General features: G+C 45.5%; 1 protein-coding gene across 1 annotated transcript in view; it reads right to left on the bottom strand.

The window, feature by feature from the left end:
• Positions 1-14,748: 14,748 nt before the first annotated feature.
• The window catches only part of METTL4 (methyltransferase 4, N6-adenosine), a 45,630-nt gene continuing 38,250 nt past the window's right edge, over positions 14,749-22,128 (bottom strand). The window contains exon 9 of the mRNA XM_060200781.1: positions 14,749-15,364. Coding sequence (XP_060056764.1) covers positions 15,228-15,364 — 137 coding nt within the window. The 3' untranslated portion in view covers positions 14,749-15,227. The remainder of the gene's footprint in view (positions 15,365-22,128) is intronic.

The following is a 22,128-nucleotide window of genomic DNA, read 5'->3' as shown; positions in this document are numbered from 1 at the left end:
AATCCCCCACACCACCATCAGCCAGAGCTGAGCAGTGCTCTGACAAAATCAATAAATAAAGAAAAGAACACAGAAATGGAAGAAAAGGAATAAAAATACCAGCCCGAATGAACAGTGAAATTTCCTATACATGTGGTCCAAGCACTGTAAAATGAAAAAAGTATCTGATAAATTTGATGGGAAACAATATGAAAAGGAAGCAAAACCAAGTGACATTGGTCTTTTACTAATGAGATTCACACAAAGCAGTAATATAAAAGCAGCTCTCTGAACTCTGGCTGTATTGACGATCTACTTCTTTCTCTCTCTTTTTTTTTGAGCCAGAATAAAGCTCTTCACTGTGCTCTTACACACGCAGGTTGCTTCCAGGTTCATAACAACACTGCTGCGCTCTGACTCTGCAGTCCCTCGGCTCCGCTAGTCCAGGGCGTTAGTCCCTGTCAAGAAGCAGCTTCACCGCCACTGCCCATACGTTGCAGGTAGCCAAGACAGAACTGCCTCGAACTTGTTGGTAGTTTGTGACCGGGAAGATTCCATTACTTAGAAAGAGAAGCACCAGCGGCCTGGCGGTGGTGCACCTGGTTAAGTGCATGTGTTACAGGGCACAAGGACCCAGGTTCAAGCCCCTGGCCCCACCTGCAGGGGGAAAGCTTCACGAGTGGTGCAGCAGGGCTGCGGGTGTCTCTCCTTCTCCATCCCTTTCCTTCTCAGTTTCTCTCCATCCTATAAATTAAATACAGTTTAAAAAGGAAGGAAGGGAATAGAAGCACCATTGCAGGGGCTGGGCAGTACAGCACAGCAAGTTAAGCGCACATAGTGCGAAGCACAAGGACCGGCATAAGGATCCCGGTTTGAGCCCCCGGCTCCACACCTGCAGGGGAGTCGCTTCACAGGCGGTGAAGCAGGTCTGCAGGTGTCTGTCTTTCTCTCCCCCTCTGTCTTCCCCTCCTCTCTCCATTTCTCTCTGTCCTATCCAACAACAAGGGCAACAAAATGGAAAAACTGGCCTCCAGAAGCAGTGGATGCGTAGTGCAGGCACGGAGCCCCAGCAATAACCCTGGAGGCAAAAAAAAAAAAAAAAAAAACACCATTTCAGGTAAATAACCCGGAAAGATAAAGCCCTGAAGCCACCATCTAGTGCCCTATCAAAAACATAATCCTTTTCTGTGCCTTGTTAAATGTCTGTGCAAACGGATACCATAGGAAATAAGAACTTTCCGCAGAGAAATAGATGTTTTGATATGTTTAGAAGACTTTTGAGCTGCAATGATTATATCCAGTCATCTTTTCCTTTCCCTTTCAAAGGAATGATTTCTTCAAATAAACCTGTCACTCTATTTTTTTTTAACCAAGTGTTCAAGTGTCAATCATCTAGAGGAGGTTTCTCTAAACAGGTGGGCTGCCTGAAATAGAGTCCTAGCTACAGCTAAAGGAACTTTGTAGTCTAGTCGCTTGTTTTATACTCGTTCTAGAAATACACGCACAACGGATCCAAGCAGGAAGACATGACTTGTGAGGGAGAAGCAGGCCTGAGCAGAGTCCAGAGACCAGAGGGCCACCCCCCCACCCCCCCCCCCCGCCGTGAAAGGGGCTGCATGTCTGTTCTGGCTGCCCGGAGACCACAGATGTTTTCCAGATGAGCTGGTCTGGTTCCGTTCTCTTTAACCTTTTCGCTGGCTCAGGAGTTCTCGCCTGCTGGCTAATCAATTTACTGCTTGGCTGAAAACAGTGTTGGGGGCGTGATTTAGTTTATAGTGAGGGCAAGGTCCTGGAGAAGCCCACGAGCGGGCTTATGATGATGTTCCTGATGGAGATGACCAGCGATGGTGGTGAGGGGTCTGTTAGGGTCTAGGACTGTGTCTGTGTGGGAGTCCCAGGATTCCCCTGACTAGGCCCCTCCACCAAGGTTTCTTACAGCACCACTCAAGCCGACTCAGCATCAAGGCCTAACAATCTTTCCAACCTTCCCATGTTCCTTCTTTTTTCTCTTTCACACCACTGAAATTTCCCCGTGAAACTCCTACACAATCCCATCCTGATATCTAATTCTGGCATGACCTGATCAACATACTAATTCATGGAAAGTATAAGTTAAATGCAAAAGACTTTTGCCTGAAGCTCCAAGGCCCCAGGTTCAATCCCTCGCACCACCATAAGCCAGAGCCGAGCAGTGCTGTGGTGGTGGTGGTGGTGGTGGTGGTGGTGGTGGTGGTGGTGGTGGTGGTGGTGGTGGTAGTAGCAGTAATAATTTTTAAGGTGTAAATTAAGTGATCTTTGCTTAACAGATAATTTTATTTAGTAGTGAAGTCTCTTGAAGAAATTTCCTTTTATTTTGGAATGCTTTTCACTTCAGAAAAAAACTGACAGCAATATAAACACTTAAGTGCCCAGCAATGTACTATGTTGAGCAGATCTTGCACGACTCGGCTTCGAGCTTTTCCAAGAAAGTGCCCAAGACAACATGATGGCATTTCTGTCCGTCTGTGAGAAATACAGTCTTCTGCTCATCTTCTTAGAGGGCCTATTCATAGGCTGTGAGGCAATTCAAGAAAACAGTGTTCTGAGTAATGAAAAATGCTAGAGGGTTCTGTAAACAATTTAGCGTGTGCACTGTGCCATCTGTGTATGAACTTGCTTTCAGGGTCCCATAATCTGTCTCCGCGGTGCTGATGCAATTAGTGTGCAGCGCTGCTCTCACTCACACCGCCACGTCCAGGACACGCCGGGGAGCATCCACATCCCACGCGTCACCCTGTGCGCTGGTTCATCCAGTGGGGTGCCACAAGGAAACCCAGTGTTTCTAAGAACAGTCACTCCAAAAAGTGGGTTTCTTTAATATTTCAGTTGTTTACTTTTGGAGAGTGGGAGACAGAGGTTCCTGCAGCCCTGCTTCATCTCTCGTGAAGCTGCCCTGCTGCAGGTGGGCACCGGGGTCTTGAGCCCACGCCCTTGTGCTGTGACGGATGCACTGCCAACAGGTCTCCCCCACAATGCTTTTAAAAACAAGTATTTCAGAGTAGAAATAGCATCTTCATAAGAAGCCACATTTGGAATCAATGATTTTATTATCTTTTGATACCAAAGATAAATATGACAATTTTTTCTCTAGATAAAAATGACATTTTCAGGAGTTGGGTGGTAGCACAGCGGGTTAAGTGCAGGTGGTGCAAAGCGCAAGGACCAGTGTAAGGATCCTGGTTCAAGCCCCCGGCTCCCCACCTGCAGGGGAGTCGCTTCACAGGTGGTGAAGCAGGTCTGCAGGTGTCTGTCTTTCTCTCCCCATCTCTGTCTTCCCCTCCTCTCTCCATTTCTCTCTGTCCTATCTAACAACGACGACATCAACAACAACAATAACTACAACAACAATGAAAAACAACAAGGGCAACAAAAAGGGAAAATAAATAAGTATTAAAAAAAAAAAAGACATTTTCAGGGACCGGATGGTGGTGCACCTAGTTGAGTGCACATGTTGCAATGGGCAAGGACCCAGGTTCGAGCTCTCAGTCCCCACGTGTATGGGGAAAGCTTTGCGAGTGGTGAAGCAATGTGGCAGGTGTCTGTCTGTCTCTCTCTCTCTATCAACCCCTTCCCTCTCAATTTCTGGCTGTCTCTATCCAATAAATAAAGACAATAAAAAAATTTCTTAAATGGCATTTTCAATAAGCTCTATCATTCTTCTTTTCAGAAAGGAATGTGCTCCACTGTCTGTATAAATGAAGAGTCATTTCTACTTGTAATTTTGCACTGTTCCTGAGAAGGTTCATCTGCTTCTCTCTTCTGGGTCTTCCTTTCTTCATTATTTCATTTCTTTCACACACTCGTCTGTGTACACAATTGTTAGGAATAGCCACCACAATGTCTAGATATAGCTCATTATCACCATCTCATTGCCTCCCTGGATGCAGCACGCCAAGCCCGCTGGCAACAACTCACGGAAAGTCTGAACTTCACCCACTCAAGTAGGAAGGCCTGGAAGCTTCTTCACAGACTGGGTGCCGGTAGCCAACCCCCTCCCGTCTCCCATCCTCCCGTATCTCCAAACTCAGTGGCCAGTCACCTAACTCAAGTTGGACGTGCTAAGATCGACCCAGTCTGGAAAAGAGAAATTTCCCATGAGTGGTCATCCCACTTCCGGTAATCTTGTCCATCTCCAAAACTCTCTCCCTTTACACTGTCTGAACTGGAAGACGCTTTGAAGAGGGTTAAACCAGGAACAGCTGCTGGCTATGATAACATCACCCCAGAACTCATTCTTAACCTGGGTCCCGCGGCAAAGAAGTGGCTCGCTTCATTCCTGTCCCACATCTTGGAATCTGAGTCTATGCCCAAAGTTTGGCGTCGTGCGAAGATTATAGCGGTTTTGAAACCAAAGAAAGACCCAACACTGGCCGCCAGCTATAGACCAATTTCTCTCCTCTCCGTGTGTTACAAACTCCTTGAGAGGCTGCTTCTGTCACGTATTTCTCCTCTTACAGAGAAATCTTAGTAGAGAAATTCCTATCACCCGCCCAGGCTGGTTTCCGCCCAGGAAGATCTACCTGCGAACAAGCCCTGGCCCTCTCAACTTACATTGAAAATGGATTCCAGAAGAATTTAAAGACGGGTGCTGTCTTTGTTGATCTCACAGCAGCCTATGACACGGTCTGGCACCATGGTCTCCTAGTCAAGATCTCAAGATGCCTGCCTCCATGGGTGGCCAACACTATATCGTTTCTTCTCCAAAACAGAAGATTCCGGGTGCATCTGAGTGACAAGTCTAGTAGATGGAGACCTGTCTCAAGTGGCCTCCCCCAGGGCTCTGTTCTGGCTCCTACGCTATTTAATATTTACATCGATGAACTCCCAGAAACTTCTTCAAGGAAGTTCATCTACACCGATGACATCTGCTGTGCAACTCAGGCATCCAAGTTCGACATCCTCGAGGAAACACTCACGAAAGACATGTCTCTGATATCTGATTACTGTAAAAAATGGTGACTAATCCCTAGCACTGCAAAAACGGTATCATCTGTTTTCCATCTACACCATGCCTCGGCCTCGCGTGAGCTTAATGTGCAGCTTGGCGATACGAGAATCCAGCATGAAGCCCAGCCAGTCTATCTTGGCGTTACTCTCAATCGCACCCTGTCATTTCACAAACATCTCATAAAAACTGCAGCAAAGGTGGGCGCGAGGAATGACATCATTGCAAGACTGGCCAGCTCCTCATGGGGCGCGAGCGCTTCCACACTGAGATCATCATCTCTGGCATTATGCTATTCCACTGCAGAATACTGTGCCCCAGTATGGTTCCGTAGCCCCCATGTCCACTTGGTCGATTCCAAATTATATTCCTCCATGAGGATCATTTCTGGAACCATCCGTTCCACCCCGGTTCCATGGCTGCCAGTTCTTAGCAACATCGCCCCACCAGATATTTGTCGGGATGCGGCATCATCTGAGTTCATTTCCCACGTCTACGCTCGACCGGACCTGCCAATATACTCAGATATCGCCCACCCTGTCCAACGCTTGACGTCTCGTCACCCAATCTGGTCCCCTATGCCTACACTGAACTTCTCTGTTCCAGACTCTTGGAAACAGAGTTGGCAGTCAGCTGAGGTAAAGAACAAACACCTCATCACAGACCCCTGCGAGCGTCAACCCGGCTTTGACCTAGCACATTATGATTGGGCCCTCCTCAATCGCTATGGAACAGGCCATGGCCGGTGCGCCGCTATGTTCCAACGCTGGGGAGCCAGAGACGACCCGAACTGCCCCTGCGGCTCCAGACAGACTAGGACCCACATAGTCAACGACTGCTACCTCTCCAGATTCAAAGGAGGTCTCGAAACTTTACATCAGGCTCAACCTGACGCTGCTGACTGGCTATGGAAGAAGGGCAAACGCTAGAAGAAGAAGAAATCACCCAGTTATGTTCACAATGTAAATCAAATTCCAGAAGTCAAATTTTAGTTCACATCTGTTTGAATCACAGTAAAGGTAAATGTCACATTTTAGTTCTAGTCCATTCATTTTTTTCCCTAAACTTTGTTGAAGCTATAAATTTAGTCAGGTTTCCTTAAATATGATCTACCTAATTCCTTACTAGGACATTTGCAGTAAATGCAAAAAAAAAAAAAAAAACTTGTAAGTTGAAGAGCATCAGTTTTTACTCACAAGTCCGTCTGACATAAGCCTGAGTGGCCCAGACACAGGCCAGCTCTTAGTTCCCCCGCACTGTCTTGAAGGCTGGGCTCCTGGCTTTCCTACAGCATGTTTAGCACATGACTTACCTGAGTTTCCTTGAAGCGTTGATGTAATCTGAGAACCAGGCCTCTTTGAGAAATGCCAAGGAGAGAAGCAAAACTCAAGGAGGTGAGAAAGAATCACTCATGTCACAGCCCCTAAAATCAGAGCTTTCCCTCCAGAGTGCTGAAACCTTTATACTCAGTCCATATACTTAAAAGTCTTAGACTGTTAGGCCACAGACGAGGAAACTTATCAACAGCAGGAAACTCTTCCTCACTGCTCTGAAGGCCGCAGGCACGTCATCAGGTGCCAGCACTGTGAGGGAACCTCTTCCTCACTGCTCTGAAGGCCGCAGGCACGTCATCAGGAGCCAGCACTGTGAGGGAACCTCTTCCTCACTGCTCTGAAGGCCGCAGGCACGTCATCAGGAGCCAGCACTGTGAGGGAACCTCTTCCTCACTGTTTTGAAGGCCGCAGGCACGTCATCAGGCGCCAGCACTGTGAGGGAACCTCTTCCTCACTGCTCTGAAGGCCGCAGGCACGTCATCAGGTGCCAGCACTGTGAGGGAACCTCTTCCTCACTGCTCTGAAGGCCGCAGGCACGTCATCAGGCGCCAGCACTGTGAGGGAACCTCTTCCTCACTGCTCTGAAGGCCGCAGGCACGTCATCAGGCACCAGCACTGTGAGGGAACCTCTTCCTCACTGCTCTGAAGGCCGCAGGCACGTCATCAGGCGCCAGCACTGTGAGGGAACCTCTTCCTCACTGCTCTGAAGGCCGCAGGCACGTCATCAGGAGCCAGCACTGTGAGGGACCCTCTTCCTCATACATATGCAGAGCTTTCTCGGCTGAGTCCTCGCAAGGAGAATGGAGGACGAGTTGGTTTTCTCTCTTCACAGTCTCCCAAGGGCTCCTGACGCCAGTGGGGATCCCTCCCGGCTTTCTCCTTCATGTCTGCACCCCACACGCAGGCCGTACGCCCCCCTGGCACGTCGTCAGCACAGTGTCATCCACCGACCACGTGTCACTTCGTCCTCAAGGACATGTAGGTCGCGCTGGGCTGGCCGGACTGCCCGGCCTCAGTGCTGCACGTACCCAGCCAAGAAGTTTTGCCTAGAGGTGCATAACTAAATGCAGGCTACAAGATTTTTCTTCCTCTGGAAGTGAAGTTGCCTGAAGCTATGTGCCCTGTTCACAAGGAGGGACCTCAAGTGGAGTAGGAGAGGACTATGCCCTCCTCTCTCACTTTCTCTCTGTCCTATCCAACAACAACAAAAATGAAAGAGAAAAAAAAAAAAGGCCGCCAGAAGCAGTGGATTTGTAGTACAGGCATGGAATCCCACCCATAACCCTTAAGACAAAAAAAAAAAAAAAATAGAGAAAAAGAAAAGACATATATGCCTGGAAGAGGAATGGAAAGTTTTACTAAAGGGGCCGGGTGGTGGTGCACCTGGTTGAGCACACATGTTACAATGCACAAGGACCTGGGTTCGAGCCCCCAGTCCCCACCAACAAGGGGAAAGTTCAGGGCTGCAGGTGTCTCTCTGTCTCTCTCCCTCTCCATCACCCTCTTTCCTCTTGATTTCTGGCTATCTCTATCCAATACATATAAGGATATTTTTTTTAATTATTCAAAAAGAAAAGTTTAAGTTTTTAAGTGTGTATCTCTTTCCATATAGCACCTGTGGATAATGCTAATGGCTGGTTCCTTCACTCTTGTACATACAGAGAATAAAGTTACAAGATGTTGTCCAAGTTTCCAGATCTGCTCTGGTAACTAGTCTGCAGTGTGCTGGCATATAACGCTTCTTAGGGCTGCAGAACAGCTGCTTTATCATGTGCACAGCACAGCTGCAAGCCTGAAGGAGACATTGGCGTGAAGATCTCGTTCATACACTCCCTCTCTCCCAGTCTCTTTGTCTCTGTCTCTCCCTATCTGAAAAGGGTGTCTCAGAGCATTGAAGGCCCAGTGACAACAAAACAAAGAGAAAGTACCAGGCATGGGGCATAACACTGACAGTACTCCTCCCTCAGACAGCCTATCCACAAGACACAAGACACCAAAGAGAAATAGTCTCTGCCGTAATGAGAAGCTCTGCTTCTTTGTTCTCATGCGTGAGCAGGCTTTTAATGCAGACAGATCTGCCTCAGAATCCTGTTCAGCCACTTGCTATCCCAGTCGGCATCACATTAGCTCACCTGAGTCCATAGCTTCATCTCTAAAGTGGCAGAAAAGCAGCCGACTCCTAACCCAGTGTATGCAATAAATCAGCACAGCAGACATTTTTGGTGACTCTGAATATTCTCCTGGGTCAATTCGTTTTTACCCCAGTCATTGTGCATTTTACCACTCTGTGCAATAAATGTAACCCAGTGGCCAAAATGAGTTACATCATTTGGAGGGTCCAGTGCAAACTGAAAATGCAAATCTTCTTGTTAAAAAGTATCAGTGAGGGAGTCAGGCTGTAGCACAGCGGGTTAAGCGCACGTGGCTCAAAGCGCAAGGACCGGCATAAGGATCCCGGTTTGAGTTCGACTCCCCACCTGCAGGGGAGTCGCTTCACAGGTGGTGAAGCAGGTCTGCAGGTGTCTGTCTTTCTCTCCCCTCCTCTCTCCATTTCTCTCTGCCCTATCCAATAATGATGACATCAATAACAACAATAATAATAACTACAACAATAAAACAACAAGGGCAACAAAAGGGGATGAATAAGTAAACATTTTTTTAGAAGTATTCCTAAATCCACAACTGACAAAGGTGAACTAAACCAAACACTCCCACAGTGCCGGCCCTGCTGCTCTGCCCGGCCATGGTACCAGTCACCCTCCCTTTCTGCTCCATAGCCTCCCGTGACATGGTGGTGGTCACCTCCCACTGGGTACCCTGGAGTCAGAATGCAGGGACCTAGTGATCCAGTAGATCCAGTGACTCTACACCACCCTCCTCTATCACCCAGGTGGAAAACTCCACAATTTCATGCTACGTGACCTGCCAGGGAGCTAGGGGAGCCCCAGCTGTGGCAACCTAAGCGGTAAGCGACCTCGGGGTGAACAGAGGGGCTTTCCCCTTGACCCCTTACCTGCATATGAGTTCTTGTCGCAGGCACTTTCAGGCTTGGACAAAGACACATTTCTGGCTGAGGACTTTGTCAAGACATCTCTCGCCAAAGCTCTCCTTCTCGGCTGCAAGAGTTAACCAGAGAAGTGAGGAACAGTTTCGACCACGGTCACGAGAAGAAATTCCTGCTAGCACTACTCTCCCCCCGTGTCTCCACCCTCCCATGTCTCAATGTTGTATGCTCACATTTTCTTTTGAAATTCACCTGGTCATTCTCTGATATGGGAGTCTAGAAATTGTATCAAATTTCTGTTTTTCCTGACATTCATTATTTGTTCTTGGCCTTATAATGACATCGCTGAAAGAGAAAGGATGAGCATGGCTCAGGTTCCAAGTGAGAAAGGAGAAGAAAAGTCATGGTTTTTACTGGCAATACAATAAACTAATTGAAAGATAGAGAAGTGCTCTCAAAACAACTCTTTAAAAGAATAAAGACAACTGGATTCTTGGCTAGGTAGGAACCACATTCTGGTACCTATAAAAAATTCATACATTATGCATGACTTCATAGCACATGTTATAGCATTGTACTTTGTTCTGCCAAAATAGTATTCTCTCTTCTGTCTTTTATTTATGAGAACAGTTACTCTGTCAGCTCTCTAGGGAGTCGTATTGGAACAAGAAAGCAGTATAAAACAGCAAAAGGACTTTGGCTGACTGCACTGGTTGGTCCTCCAGCGTACATTCTGAGCACCTGCTGGCAACTTTCCGTAAGACAGAGCTGCCACTGACACTGCGCCAGCACTGGTGTTGGGCCTTCTGTGTCACTGACATCACACTCACAAAGTGTATGCGACTGGGAGACTCCGCTCTTCACCATCAGAGGTGGGATGCGGCATTCTGCTACTGTGCTACAGAGCTGCCGCTCCAGGCGGCCACCGTGGCAGGAAGTCTGCTCTGCCGCAAAGTGCTGAGAGCAACGGGCTGCCGGGAGTTAGTGCGTCAGAGCCGGCAGACAGACAGATGCTGGGTTTTCACAGTGAACTACAAGCATGTGACTACATGAGGTGATTCACTGCAGGGTATCAGCAAAGAGTATCTTCGTTTTTAAATGTTTACACAAGCTTTTAACAATTATATTTAAGGGAGTCGAGCGGTAGCACAGCAGGTTAAACACAGGTGGCGCAAAGCACAAGGACCGGCGTAAGGATCCCGGTTCGAGCCCCCAGCTCCCCACCTGCAGGTGGTGAAGCAGGTCTGCAGGTGTCTGTCTTTCTCTCCCCCTTCCTGTATTCCCCTCCTCTCTCCATTTCTTTCTGTCCTACCCAACAACGACGATATCAATAACAACAAGACTAATAACTACAACAATAAAACAAGGGCAACAGAAGGGAATAAATAAAAGAAATATATTTAAAATTAGGCCATACAGAAGGACCCAGCTCAAGCTCCCAGTCTGCACCCGCAGGGAAAAGCTTCATGAGCAGGGAAGCAGGACTGGCTGCAGGTTCTCTCTCCTTCTCTCTCTCCCTCTCTACCCACCCCCCATCCTCTCAATCCTTCTCAGTCTCTAGCTAATAAATATAAGTAAATAAATAAATACAATTTTTGAAAATAGATTTATTAATGAGAATAACTTAGGCCATAGGTTCCCTACAAAATCATAATACACAATCTACATAAACATTAACTTAAATGTGTTAACATATTTATCCAATTAATAGCTCTTGTAGGCTACTAGGTGCCTGTAGATAAAAATAGTACATGAAAAGAGAAGTGGGTTCCAGTTTAGGGAAAGTTTGTAGTCTAGTCAAGAGAACAGATGAGTAAGAGGTGAAAATACAAAGAGATGTGTGTCCAGGAGCCAGCTGGTGGTGGTGCACCCGGCAGAGCCCATGCGTCACCGTGCACAAGGAACCTGGTTCAAGCCCCCCATCCCCGCCTGCAGAGGAGAAGCCTCACAAGCAGTGAAGCAACACCAAAGGAATCTCTGTTTACTCTCTGCCTTCTATCTCCCCTCCTCTTTCAATTTCTCTGAAATTCCCAGAAATAATTCTAGTGGCAAAGGAAGAGAAGAAGGAAGGAAGGAGGGAAGGAAGGAAGGAAGGAAGGAAAGAAGGAAGGAAGGGAGGGAGGGAGGGAGGGAGGAAGGAAGGAAGGGAGGGAGGAGGGAAGGAAGGGAGGAAGGAAGGAAGGAAAAGGAAGGGAAGGAAGGGAGGAAGGAAAAGTCAGTCCCATTCACTATAGCAGTAAAGTCAATAAATATCTAGGAATAAACTTCACTAAAGAAGTGAAAGACTTGTATACTGAAAATTATGAGTCACTATTCAGGGAAATAGGAAAAAATGCAAAGGAGTGGAAAGATATTCCATGTCATGGATTGGAAGAATTAACTTCATCAAAATAACTATTTTACCCAGAGCCATACACAAATTTAATGCAACCCCTATCAAGGTCCCACTAATTTTTTTTCAAGAACAATAAAAGCTACAAATGTTTATTAGGAACCAGAAAATACCTAGATACACCAAAGTAATCTTGAGGAAAAAAAGAACAGAACTGAAGGCATCATATTCCCAGATCTCAAACTGTATTATAGGGCCATTATAATCAAAACTGCCTGGTAGTGGAATGGAAACAGACATACTGACCAGTGAAATAGATTTGAGAGGCCAAAAATAAGCCCCCAGACCTACAGACATTTAATTCTTGAGAAGAGGAGCCAAGCTATTAACTGGAGAAAGGAGAATCTCTTCAATAAATGGTGATAGGAAAATTAGGTTGAAACATCCAAAAGAATAAAACTGAACCAATACATTTCACCACACTTAAAAGTAAACTCCAAATGGATCAAGAACTTAGTTGTTAAACCAGAAACTATCAAATAATTAGAGGGAAATATTGGCAGAACCCTTTTCAATCTAATTGTATAGGCATCTTCAATGACTCAAGTCCAACCATAGGAAGACGTAAGTTAAAACAAAACAAAACAAAACAAAAAAGACCAGTGGGTCTACATCAAATTGCAAAGAAAGGAAACCAAAAGAAAGTCTCCTTACATAATGGAAGATCTTTCTTTTAATTTCTTATTATCTTTATTTATTGGACAGAGATAGCCAGATATTGAGAGGAGTGGGGGAGATAGAGAGAGACACCTGCAGACCTGCTTCACTGCTCGTAAAGCTCTCTCCTACAGGTGGGGACCAGGGGCTGTAATGTGTGCGCTTAGCCAGGTGCGCCACCACCTGGCCCCAGAAGATCTTTACATGTCATACATCAAACCAAAATATACAAAGAGCTCATCAAAATCAGCAACAAAAACAAAACAAAAGCAGAAGACCCCACTCAAAAATGAGGAGAGGATATGAACAGAATATTCACCAAAGAGATTTAAAAGGCCAATAGACATACAGAAAAAATGCTCCAAGTCATTGTCAGAGAAATGCAAATAAAGACAACAATGAGATACCACTTCACTCCTGTGAGAATGTCATACATCAGAAAAGATAATAGCAGCAACTGCTGGAGAGGTTGTGGGGTCAAAGGAACCCTCCTGCACTGCTGGTGGGAATGTCAATGGGTCCAACCTCTGTGCAGAACAGTCTAGAGAATTCTCAGAAGGCTAGAAATGGACCTGCCCTATGACCCTGCAATTCCTCTCCTGGGGATAGATCCTAAGGAACCCAACACATCCATCCAAAAAGATCTGTGTACACATATGTTCACAGCAGCACAATGTGTAATAGCCAAAACCTGGAAGCAACCCAGGTGTCCAACAACAGATGAGTGGCTGAGCAAGTTGTGGTCTATATACACAATGGACTACTACTCAGCTATCAAAAACAGTAACTTCACCGTTTTCAGCCCATCTTGGATGGTCCTTGAAGAAATAATGTTAAGTGAAATAAGTCAGAAACAGAAGGATGAATATGGGATGATCTCACTCTCAAGCAGAAGTTGAAAAACAAGATCAGAAGAGAAGACAAAAATAGAACCTGAACTGGAGTTGGTGTATTGCATCAAAGTAAAAGACTCTGGGGTGGGTGGAGGGGAGAATACAGGACCAAAAAGGATGACAGAGGACCTAGTGGGGGTTGTATTGTTATGTGGAAAACTGAGAAATGTTATGTACAATTTTATTTACTGTCAAATGTAAAATATTAATCCCCCAGTAAAGAAATTAAATAAATAAATTTTTAAAAGATACCACTTCACTCCTGTAAGAATGTCACACATCAGAAAATGTAGCAGCAGCAAATGCTGGAGAGGTTGTAGGGACAAAGGAACCCTCCTACACTGCTGGTGGGAATGTCAGTGGGTCCAGCCCCCGGGCAAAGCAGTCTGGAGAACTCTCAGAAGGCTACAAGTGGACCTGCCCTGTGACCCTGAAATTCCTCTTCTGGGGATAGATCCTAAGAAATCAAATACACTTATCCAAAGAGATCTGTATATACCAATGTTCATAGCAGCGCATTTTGTAATAGCTACAACCTGGAAGCAACCCAGGTGTCCAACAACAGATGAGCAGCTAAGAAAGTTGTGGTCTATATGCACAATGGAATACTACTCAGCTATTAAGAATGATGAATTCAGGAGTCGCACTGTAGTGCAGTGGGTTAAGCGCATGTGGTGTGAAGTGCAAGAACTGGAGTAAGGATCCCGGTTCGAGCCCCCGGCTCCCCACCTGCAGGGGAGTCGCTTCACAGGTGATGAAGCAGGTCTGCAGGTGTCTGTCTTTCTCTCCTCCTCTCTGTCTTCCCCTCCTCTCTCCATTTCTCTCTGTCCTATCCAGCAATATCAATAACAACAATAATAACTATAACAACAATAAAAAAACAAGGACAAAAAAAAGGAAAATAAATAAATATAAAAAATTCAAAAAAAAGAATGATGAATTTTGGTGTATTGCACCAAAGTCAAAGACTCTGGGGCTGGGGGGAGGGGTCAGGTCCTGGAACATGATGGCAGAGGACCTCGTGAGGGTTGTATTGTTATGTGGAAAACTGGGAAATGTTATGCATGTACAAACTATTGTATTTACTGTTGACTGTAAAACACTAATCCCCGAATAAAGAATTAAAAAAAAAAAGTATGATGAGGTCATCTTCTTCACCTCATCTCGGCTGGATCTTGAAGGAGCCATGCTAAGTGAGATGAGCCAGAAAGATAAGGATGAATATGGGGCGATCTCACTCACAGACAGAAGTTGTAAAGAACAGAAGGGAAAACACAAAGCAGAGCTTGGACTGGGTCTGGTGTACTGCACGATGGTGGAGGAGAACTTAGGCTGTGAGTGTTTTGCAGAATACTGAGAAATTTTACCCATGTATCAACAACTGTATTTACTGTACATTATTAATCCCCCCAAATAAAAAATAAAAATAAAACTTACATATTGAGAAGCAACGAACAGATTTATAGAAATAAAAATAAAACTTACATATTGAGAAGCAACGAACAGATTTATAGTGTGTGTTATTATTCATACTGATTCATAATGTGTAAACACACTCACAAATATATCCAATATAGGCCAGCTCACAAAGCAGTGTGGTTTGCTGGTGCAGTCTCGAGTTTCTGATCAACAGCTGTTGAGGAAGCAAGGTGAGGCAAATTGCCCCTCTCCAGCTGGGAAGCACGCCCTGCAGATCTTTGATGACATCGTCTGCTTCTCTGATGTCATGACAGTAGTAGATAGAAACTTACCTTCAGGTTCTAGTCACAGATGTGCCGTGCATAAGACGTGCTTTGGAACCGTCTCAGCGTGTTTGTTATCCCCCGCCCCACTCTCCAGTTCAAGGCAGGCTGCACTGAAGCAGATTCATACACTTCTCTTTACTCTTCAGATTCTTACAGATATTGGCCCAGCTGAAATTTACAGAAAATAGCATTCTGGCAGGTTATCCCCAACTGGGTTCCACTTGAAAGGGCAGTATTAATCAATTACCAAAAGGCTCGTAAGACCAAAGCTTCCTTACTGAATCAGCGCTCTGTCCCACTGGGCTCTGGTTATGGAAGTAGATCCACATCTTTTGGTGGTAAAGACTAGCAGCCACTCTTCCTTCTCCAGTGAGACCTGAAGCAGTCATGCAGATTAGTACCAGCTTAACATCTGAAAACTTATGTTTGTGATCAGGCTTCAGCGGAAATGACCGCAGCCTCCCCGCTTCAGCAGGGTGACATGACGCTTCATCAGACTTATGTTGACGCTGTTTGTGCCTCTGAAGTTTAAGTCTCCATGAATGTTGAATCATTTAATAACTGCAGTTTAAAAAGCCTTTTCCCCAAATCAAAAGAGATTCCAGAAATCTCAAACCACGTGAGGCTGGAGGGATGGAAATGTAATTAGTTGGTAGCTACACTAACAATTTTTTGAGACAATGGGCCACATGTTGATTCACAGATGAGAATCCAAAATACAAAGCCAAGAAAATATAAATAAGAAACAAACTTGTAAAGAAAGCTGAGAACTTCAGGGGAAAAAATACATATAAACTTCACAGAAGTGGGTGGTGTGTTAAACACAGAAGATCTCTTGGGTTGTTTTTTATAATAAGGACTGGGTGCCCTGAGGAGAGAGGGTCTAATTTAATTGGAGTTCAAGTGGCTGAGAGGAAAGCAATTTTGACCAGCCACCAAAAAGAGGTTTTGAGACCCAAACAAAACAAAAAAAAAATCTTTCCCAATAAGATGAGAACAGAGAAATAGCACTGTCCTTATACTGAAGCAATTGTTGGTGATCTTTCTTCCACCAAGACACATATGACAAATGGTTCTTTCATTTAAGACGCTTCCCTTATGAGCACAAATCTAGGGTACAGGCAAAGTCTCGCCACACTTGACTCATTATTTTTCAGCTTTCGAAGTGCGATGTGCGACTGAAACCCCTTCATGCTGCCAGTTATTTCTCTCCAGCTCTCTCATTTGTAAATAAAAATAAATCTCCAGAAGTAAAAAAAAAAAAAAAAAAACCAGGGCTAGGGAGATAGCATAATGGTTCTGCAAAAAGACTTTCATGTCTGAAGCACCAATGGTCCCAGACTGAATCCCAGTACCACCATAAGCCTGAGCTGAGCAATGTTCCAGGGGAAAAAAGAAAACCTCCAAGTAGACTCTACACAAGGTAACTGCTCAGCAGTCAAGGGCAGATTCTAAGCGGCAGGAGGAATGAGCATGGGGAGGAAGTAGAAGCCACAGATGAACCTCTGTATAGCTCTATTTGGACCAAGACATATTTTGCAGGAGACAGTGCAGCTGGATTACAGAAATGACTGACTGTCATACCAAGAGGAGCCTTTTCCCTTCAAGAAATAAAAAATATTTTTATTCTGAAAACTAAGAGGGCTGCAGAAGGGATCTGGCAGTAGATTGAGACGATCAGCCTTGTGTTAGATCACTTCAGCATGGGGGCAGTTGAAAAGCATGTGTGTTTACAGTAGAGGCCACTTAGAGGCACACAGCCGTTATCCACAGGAGAAGCTATCAGAATGCTGTGTGGAAGTGGTGCCGAGGCGAACAGAAATGGTCTTGAGAGATCTGAAGGCGTGGTGTCCACAGTGACGAGACCGTGTATGCCAGGCTCCAAAAGGCAGAGGGTTCGGGGTGACTGATCTCAGGCTGGGATGTTGGTATCTTCTAGTTCTGCTGCTGGGAATCCCTTCTGTTACATTGCTTGACGGTGTAGTCTATTTACATGGTCATTCTGTTACATTGGTTTGGTCTCACTTCCCCTGCCTCCGCGAGATTCTGGTTTAGTCCTTGCCTTTGCGTGCTTCTTCCTTCTCCCCGCCCCCTATCCTACGTACTTCCTGGGTTCCTGACTCTTCTTGCCTTTAGGTTCATGGTTAGTCAATAATTTGTTCGGCTTTATATCTTAACTCTTTTTCAGCCACCAGGTTCCAGGTGCTATCATGATACCAACCTGACTTCCCTAGGCAGACAACCCCACCAATGTGTCCTGGAGCCCTGCCTCCCCAGAGTCCTGGCCCACTAGAGAAAAGAAATGGAATCCAACAAAAAGGAAGTACTCTAAGTCAAAAAAGAGTTCCCGGGAAATGGATAGCAGGCCTTCCTTCCCTGACATCAGTAAGTAAGAAACAGGACTCAAGGTGAACACAAGGCTTAGCACTGCTGCTGTTCTTGCTGGGACACTTAGCAAATACATTTACCTGTCTTACTAAACAAGGAAACAACCAGCTTTATTTCAAATATAGTCAGAACCACTCTTTATTATTACAACATGCCCACTTAAGGCAATGTCCTCAACAGGACTGACAAGGCAGACTTCCTATGCACTCAGCAGTTATGAGATTCTGTTACATATACTATTTCACTTGACTTATTTGTTCAGTAAGCCTTCATAAATACACAGTCTGTTTGTCAAACACTGTAGCACATGCTCAGATGCAAAGACAAAGATGTTGTGGTGCTTGCCTTCATGAAATTCCTTCTATTTGGGGGAGATAAATTTGTGAGGAGAAAACATACTATATCAAGAGTTGGAGTTTGCTTACTTCTATTTTGGACAAAGGACAGCCCTGAATAGTGTTAAGTCTTTGTGATGTTTTGAACTGGCAGCTAGGTCTCTGGGCTTAGGGGCTGGCAGCACTACAGTCCTACCTGGAATTACAGTCCAAGAACAGCAGCAGTTGGTCCCAGCAACGCACTTGGGAGGCTCCAGACTCCCACTGTTGAAGTGGTCACAGCAGCGGCGTCGGCTAGCTCCCTAGCCTGCACCAATACCCTGGCTGAGGATGACCACGGTGCTGGGAACTCTGCTTCCTCCAGCTGGAGGTTCTCAACTGCTCTATTCTTTGCAGGTTGTCAAGGTGATGGACCATCGTGGCTTGGCTAAGACCGCTGCAACCTTACTGCTGCATCCAGAGTAAGCTTGCTCTCGAGTATGGCTGACTGATTCCACGTCGGGTAGCTTACAACTTATCACGGTGGGAATACTCACACTACAAAAATCTGCAGACACTGGGGCTCGCGGTGAGCGGTCTCCTCTACCTCCTGCCACAGATGGCGGCTAGACATTTTTCATGAGGCCACTAGCCTTCTTCTCTGCTGTCAACAGGTAGTAATTAAAGAACAGTACAGACAAGCCAGCTAAAGGGGCTGTGAGCTGAGGTCAAGTCACATTGCAGGATCCGGAATTTGTGTGAGTTAAGAGTTCCCACTAGCCACACCCATGGACACCAGGAGAGAGCCTGACGAGGGTGGGGGGCTGCTGAACCCCATCAGTGAGGGGCGGCTGCCTCAGCAGAATGAATCTTCGTGCTGGATTCTTAGCCCTAGCTGACTCACTGGCATTTTAAACTGGCAAATCACTAGCTCTCAAGTCTTAATCTTTTATGTACTTGAGGTTCTTCTTCATCTAGTTTTGCCTTTCACCCAGTTGTATTCTGCTTTTTGGTGGCTGTTGTTGTTTTTTAAATATTTTTTTTTATTTATTTAAAAAAGGAGGCATTAACAAAACCATAGGATAACAGGGGTACAGTTTTTCATATGTTTGTTAGCCTTTTGGATCTCCTCTGAAGTGAATGTCTAGTTCATATCCTCTGCCCATTTTTGGATGGGGTCATTTGCTTTTTTGGTGCTAATTTTGCTGAGCTCTTTGTATATTTTGGTGATTAGTCTCTTGTCTGATGTATGGCATGTGAAGATCTTCTCCCATTCTGTGAGGGGTCTCTTTGTTTGTGTGATAGTTTCTTTGGCTGTGCAGAAGCTTTTCAATTTGATGTAGTCCCATTGGTTTGTTTCTGCTTTAGTCTTAGGTTCCGGATGCCAGCATGATGCCAACCAGACTTCCCTGGACAGACGACCCCACCAATGTGTCCTGGAGCTCCGTTTCCCCAGAGACCCACCCTACTAGGGAAAGAGAGACACAGACTGGGAGTATGGATCGACCTTTGACGCCCATATTCAGCGAGGGAGCAATTACAGAAGCCAGACCTTCCACCTTCTGCATCCCACAATGACCCTGGGTCCATGCTCCCAGAGGGATAGAGAATGGGAAAGCTATCAGGGGGAGGGGATGGGATATGGAGATTGGGTGGTGGGAACTGTGTGGAGTTGTACCCCTCCAATCCTACGGTTTTGTTAATGTCTCCTTTCTTAAATAAAAAAGAGGGGTACATATTTCTCCATAATGTAGTCTTTTTTAATGTTTATTTCCTTTTGTTGCCCTTGTTGCTTTATTGTTGTAGTTATTATTGATGTCATTGTTGTTGGATAGGACAGAGAGAAATGGAGAGGAGAGGGGAGGACAGAGAGGGGGAGAGAAAGATAGACACCTGCAGACCTGCTTCACCACCTGTGAGGTGACTCCCCTGCAGGTGGGGAGCCAAGGGCTCAAACCCGGATCCTTATGGTGGTCCTTGAGCTTTGCACCACCTGCGCTTAACCCACTGTGCTACCGCCTGACTCCCTCTTTTTTTTTTTTGAAAGGTTCACCTACTTATAGAGAGAGGGAAGGAGAATGCCAGAGTCCCAGAGTGGCTCCTGTGGTGCTGGAGGTAGAAACAGACCTCATGCCTGCAAGTCCTGTGTTCTACTGCTGTCTACCTGTCAGGTGACCAAAATACAGCTTTAAGCTTGTTCTCACTTTTAAACCATAACTGACTGACTTATCTACACAAGGACGAATGTGAACACAAACTAGAAAGCGTTCACATTCTATTCCCAGCATTTTGGAGGCTTTCTTTTTCCTGCTCACTTTCCTGCTACTCATAGCACTCTCCTTTAAAAAAAAAAATGTATTTACTTATTAACAGAGAGGCAAGACAAGCAGAGGGAAAGAATCCAAGTGCCAAGGATCAAACTCAGGACTAGTGTCTGCAAGCTCAGAAAAATTCTTCGAACAACTCTGATCACAGACTTTACCCACAACCCAATTCAGGATAGCAAAACACCCAAGTAGGTGTTGCTACACAGCCCCACGGACTTCAGACTCAACGCTGACAAAACGGTCCGTCAACACGACGAGTTGTCATATAGTTATCTACTAAATGTGGTTTCCTAAGTAAACAAAGGATTTGGAACAAAGCAAGACCACCCACACCCGGACCCGAGTGTGCCGCAGTAAAGAGGTGTTTTCTGGTTTTGCCAGAGTATCACCTTATTCTTGGAGATTTGTTTTGCTTCTGGTGTTGCTTGTTTGTTTTTATTGGGGGGCGAGTGGTTTACAGTACAGCTGCTGACACATGCGTACAATCATTCATCTCCCTGTGGCAGATGTTTGAAAGAACACTCACACCCAGCTTGCATCATTTTCCAATGCTTAATTTTTTTAAATATTTATTTATTTTCCCTTTTGTTGCCCTTGTTGTTTTATTGTTGTAGTTATTGTTATTGATGTCATTGTTGTTGGATAGGAAAGAGAGTAATGGAGAGGAGAGGGGAGGACAGAGAGGGGGAGAGAAAGACAGACACCTGCAGACCTGCTTCACCACCTGTGAAGCGACTCCCCTGCAGGTGGGGAGCCGGGGGCTTGAACTGGGATCCTTATGGTGGTCCTTGAGCTTTGCACCACCTGCACTTACCCCGCCTAGCCACTGCCCGACTCCCCATTGCTTAATTTTCAACCCATGCAGTCAGGCTGTTCCCCAGCTTGCTTCATCTTGGTGGGATAAAAAGTATCCCAAAACAAGAGCTATTCCACAAATACGTAGGTAGACAGACAAAGTTAATGGATAGTTGTTAATTGAATGCATGGAATCACATGGTTAAAATCTTAAGCCTTCCATAAAGAGTTAATTTTGCAGGTGATTAAAGAGAAGAGAAAGAAACCCCCTTTACTTGCCTGCCCAGGATTCACTTTTTTGACAGCCTATCAGTTAAAGGTAATTTAAATACTGCCCTGGTTACCACCATCAAACTTCTCTATATATACACGCCATGAAAATAAATACAACTGCAAGTCATAATAAACAGCAAAATGTCATACATATACATACATACACACAAATACACACACACATATGTTTTTATCACTTTTTCAAAGGTTTCCACAAATGTAAAGAATTCTAATGGCCCAGAAAATTGTGCGGTGGCTGGAGTACTGGGCTTCAGAACATGAGGTCCCAGCTCTATCGCCAACATCATGTGTCAGTGATACTGTTTCTCTCTTCTCTTTAGCTACATTACAAGGATTTCACAGTAACCAAAAATAGCGAGTCACTAAGTACCATCATGACTAAGAACCTCTCCCAAAGAACTCTTCAACCACCCCTCAGTTAGGGTTAACAGTTACGCTAGCTTTGTCTCCAACTGAGGCATCATTACAAGTAGAAGTGTGACTCACAGGTCAGCGTCCTAACTCCAGAATGCCATGCCCTTTTCACTGCGCCACAGGCACGTCTAATTGCTCTGCGGAGTTAAGGACTGAATTGTTGCTGTTTGCTACCTAGAAACCTGTTCATTTTCGTCTCAACTCATGGCTGTTTCCAGGCTAGATCGCTGGCCTCCTGATAAGGCTGTCCGCTCCACCACATCGTAGGTCAATGGAGTGAGGAAGAAAGTACAGAAGAAATCTAACTAGGGAGCCAGGTGGTGGTGTACCCAGTTAAAGGCACAATAACCAAGTGCAAGGATTCACACAACTATGTGGGGAGTGGGGTTCAAGCCCCCACTCCCACCTGCAGGGGGGAAGCTTCACAAGCAGGTGAAGCAGGTCTGCAGGTGTCTCTCTTTCTCTCTCTCTCTACCTCCCCGTCCTCTCTCAATTTCACTCTGTCCTATGCAATAAAATGGGGAAAATGGCCTCCAGGTGCAGGATTCAGTGCCAGTGCTGAGCTTCAGCAATAACCCTGGAAGCAAAACTGAAAAAAAGGAATAAAT

Source organism: Erinaceus europaeus, chromosome 10 (genome assembly GCF_950295315.1).
Source record: "Erinaceus europaeus chromosome 10, mEriEur2.1, whole genome shotgun sequence".
In the NCBI taxonomy this organism is placed as follows: domain Eukaryota; kingdom Metazoa; phylum Chordata; class Mammalia; order Eulipotyphla; family Erinaceidae; genus Erinaceus; species Erinaceus europaeus.
This window is presented reverse-complemented; position numbering and strand designations above follow the sequence as displayed.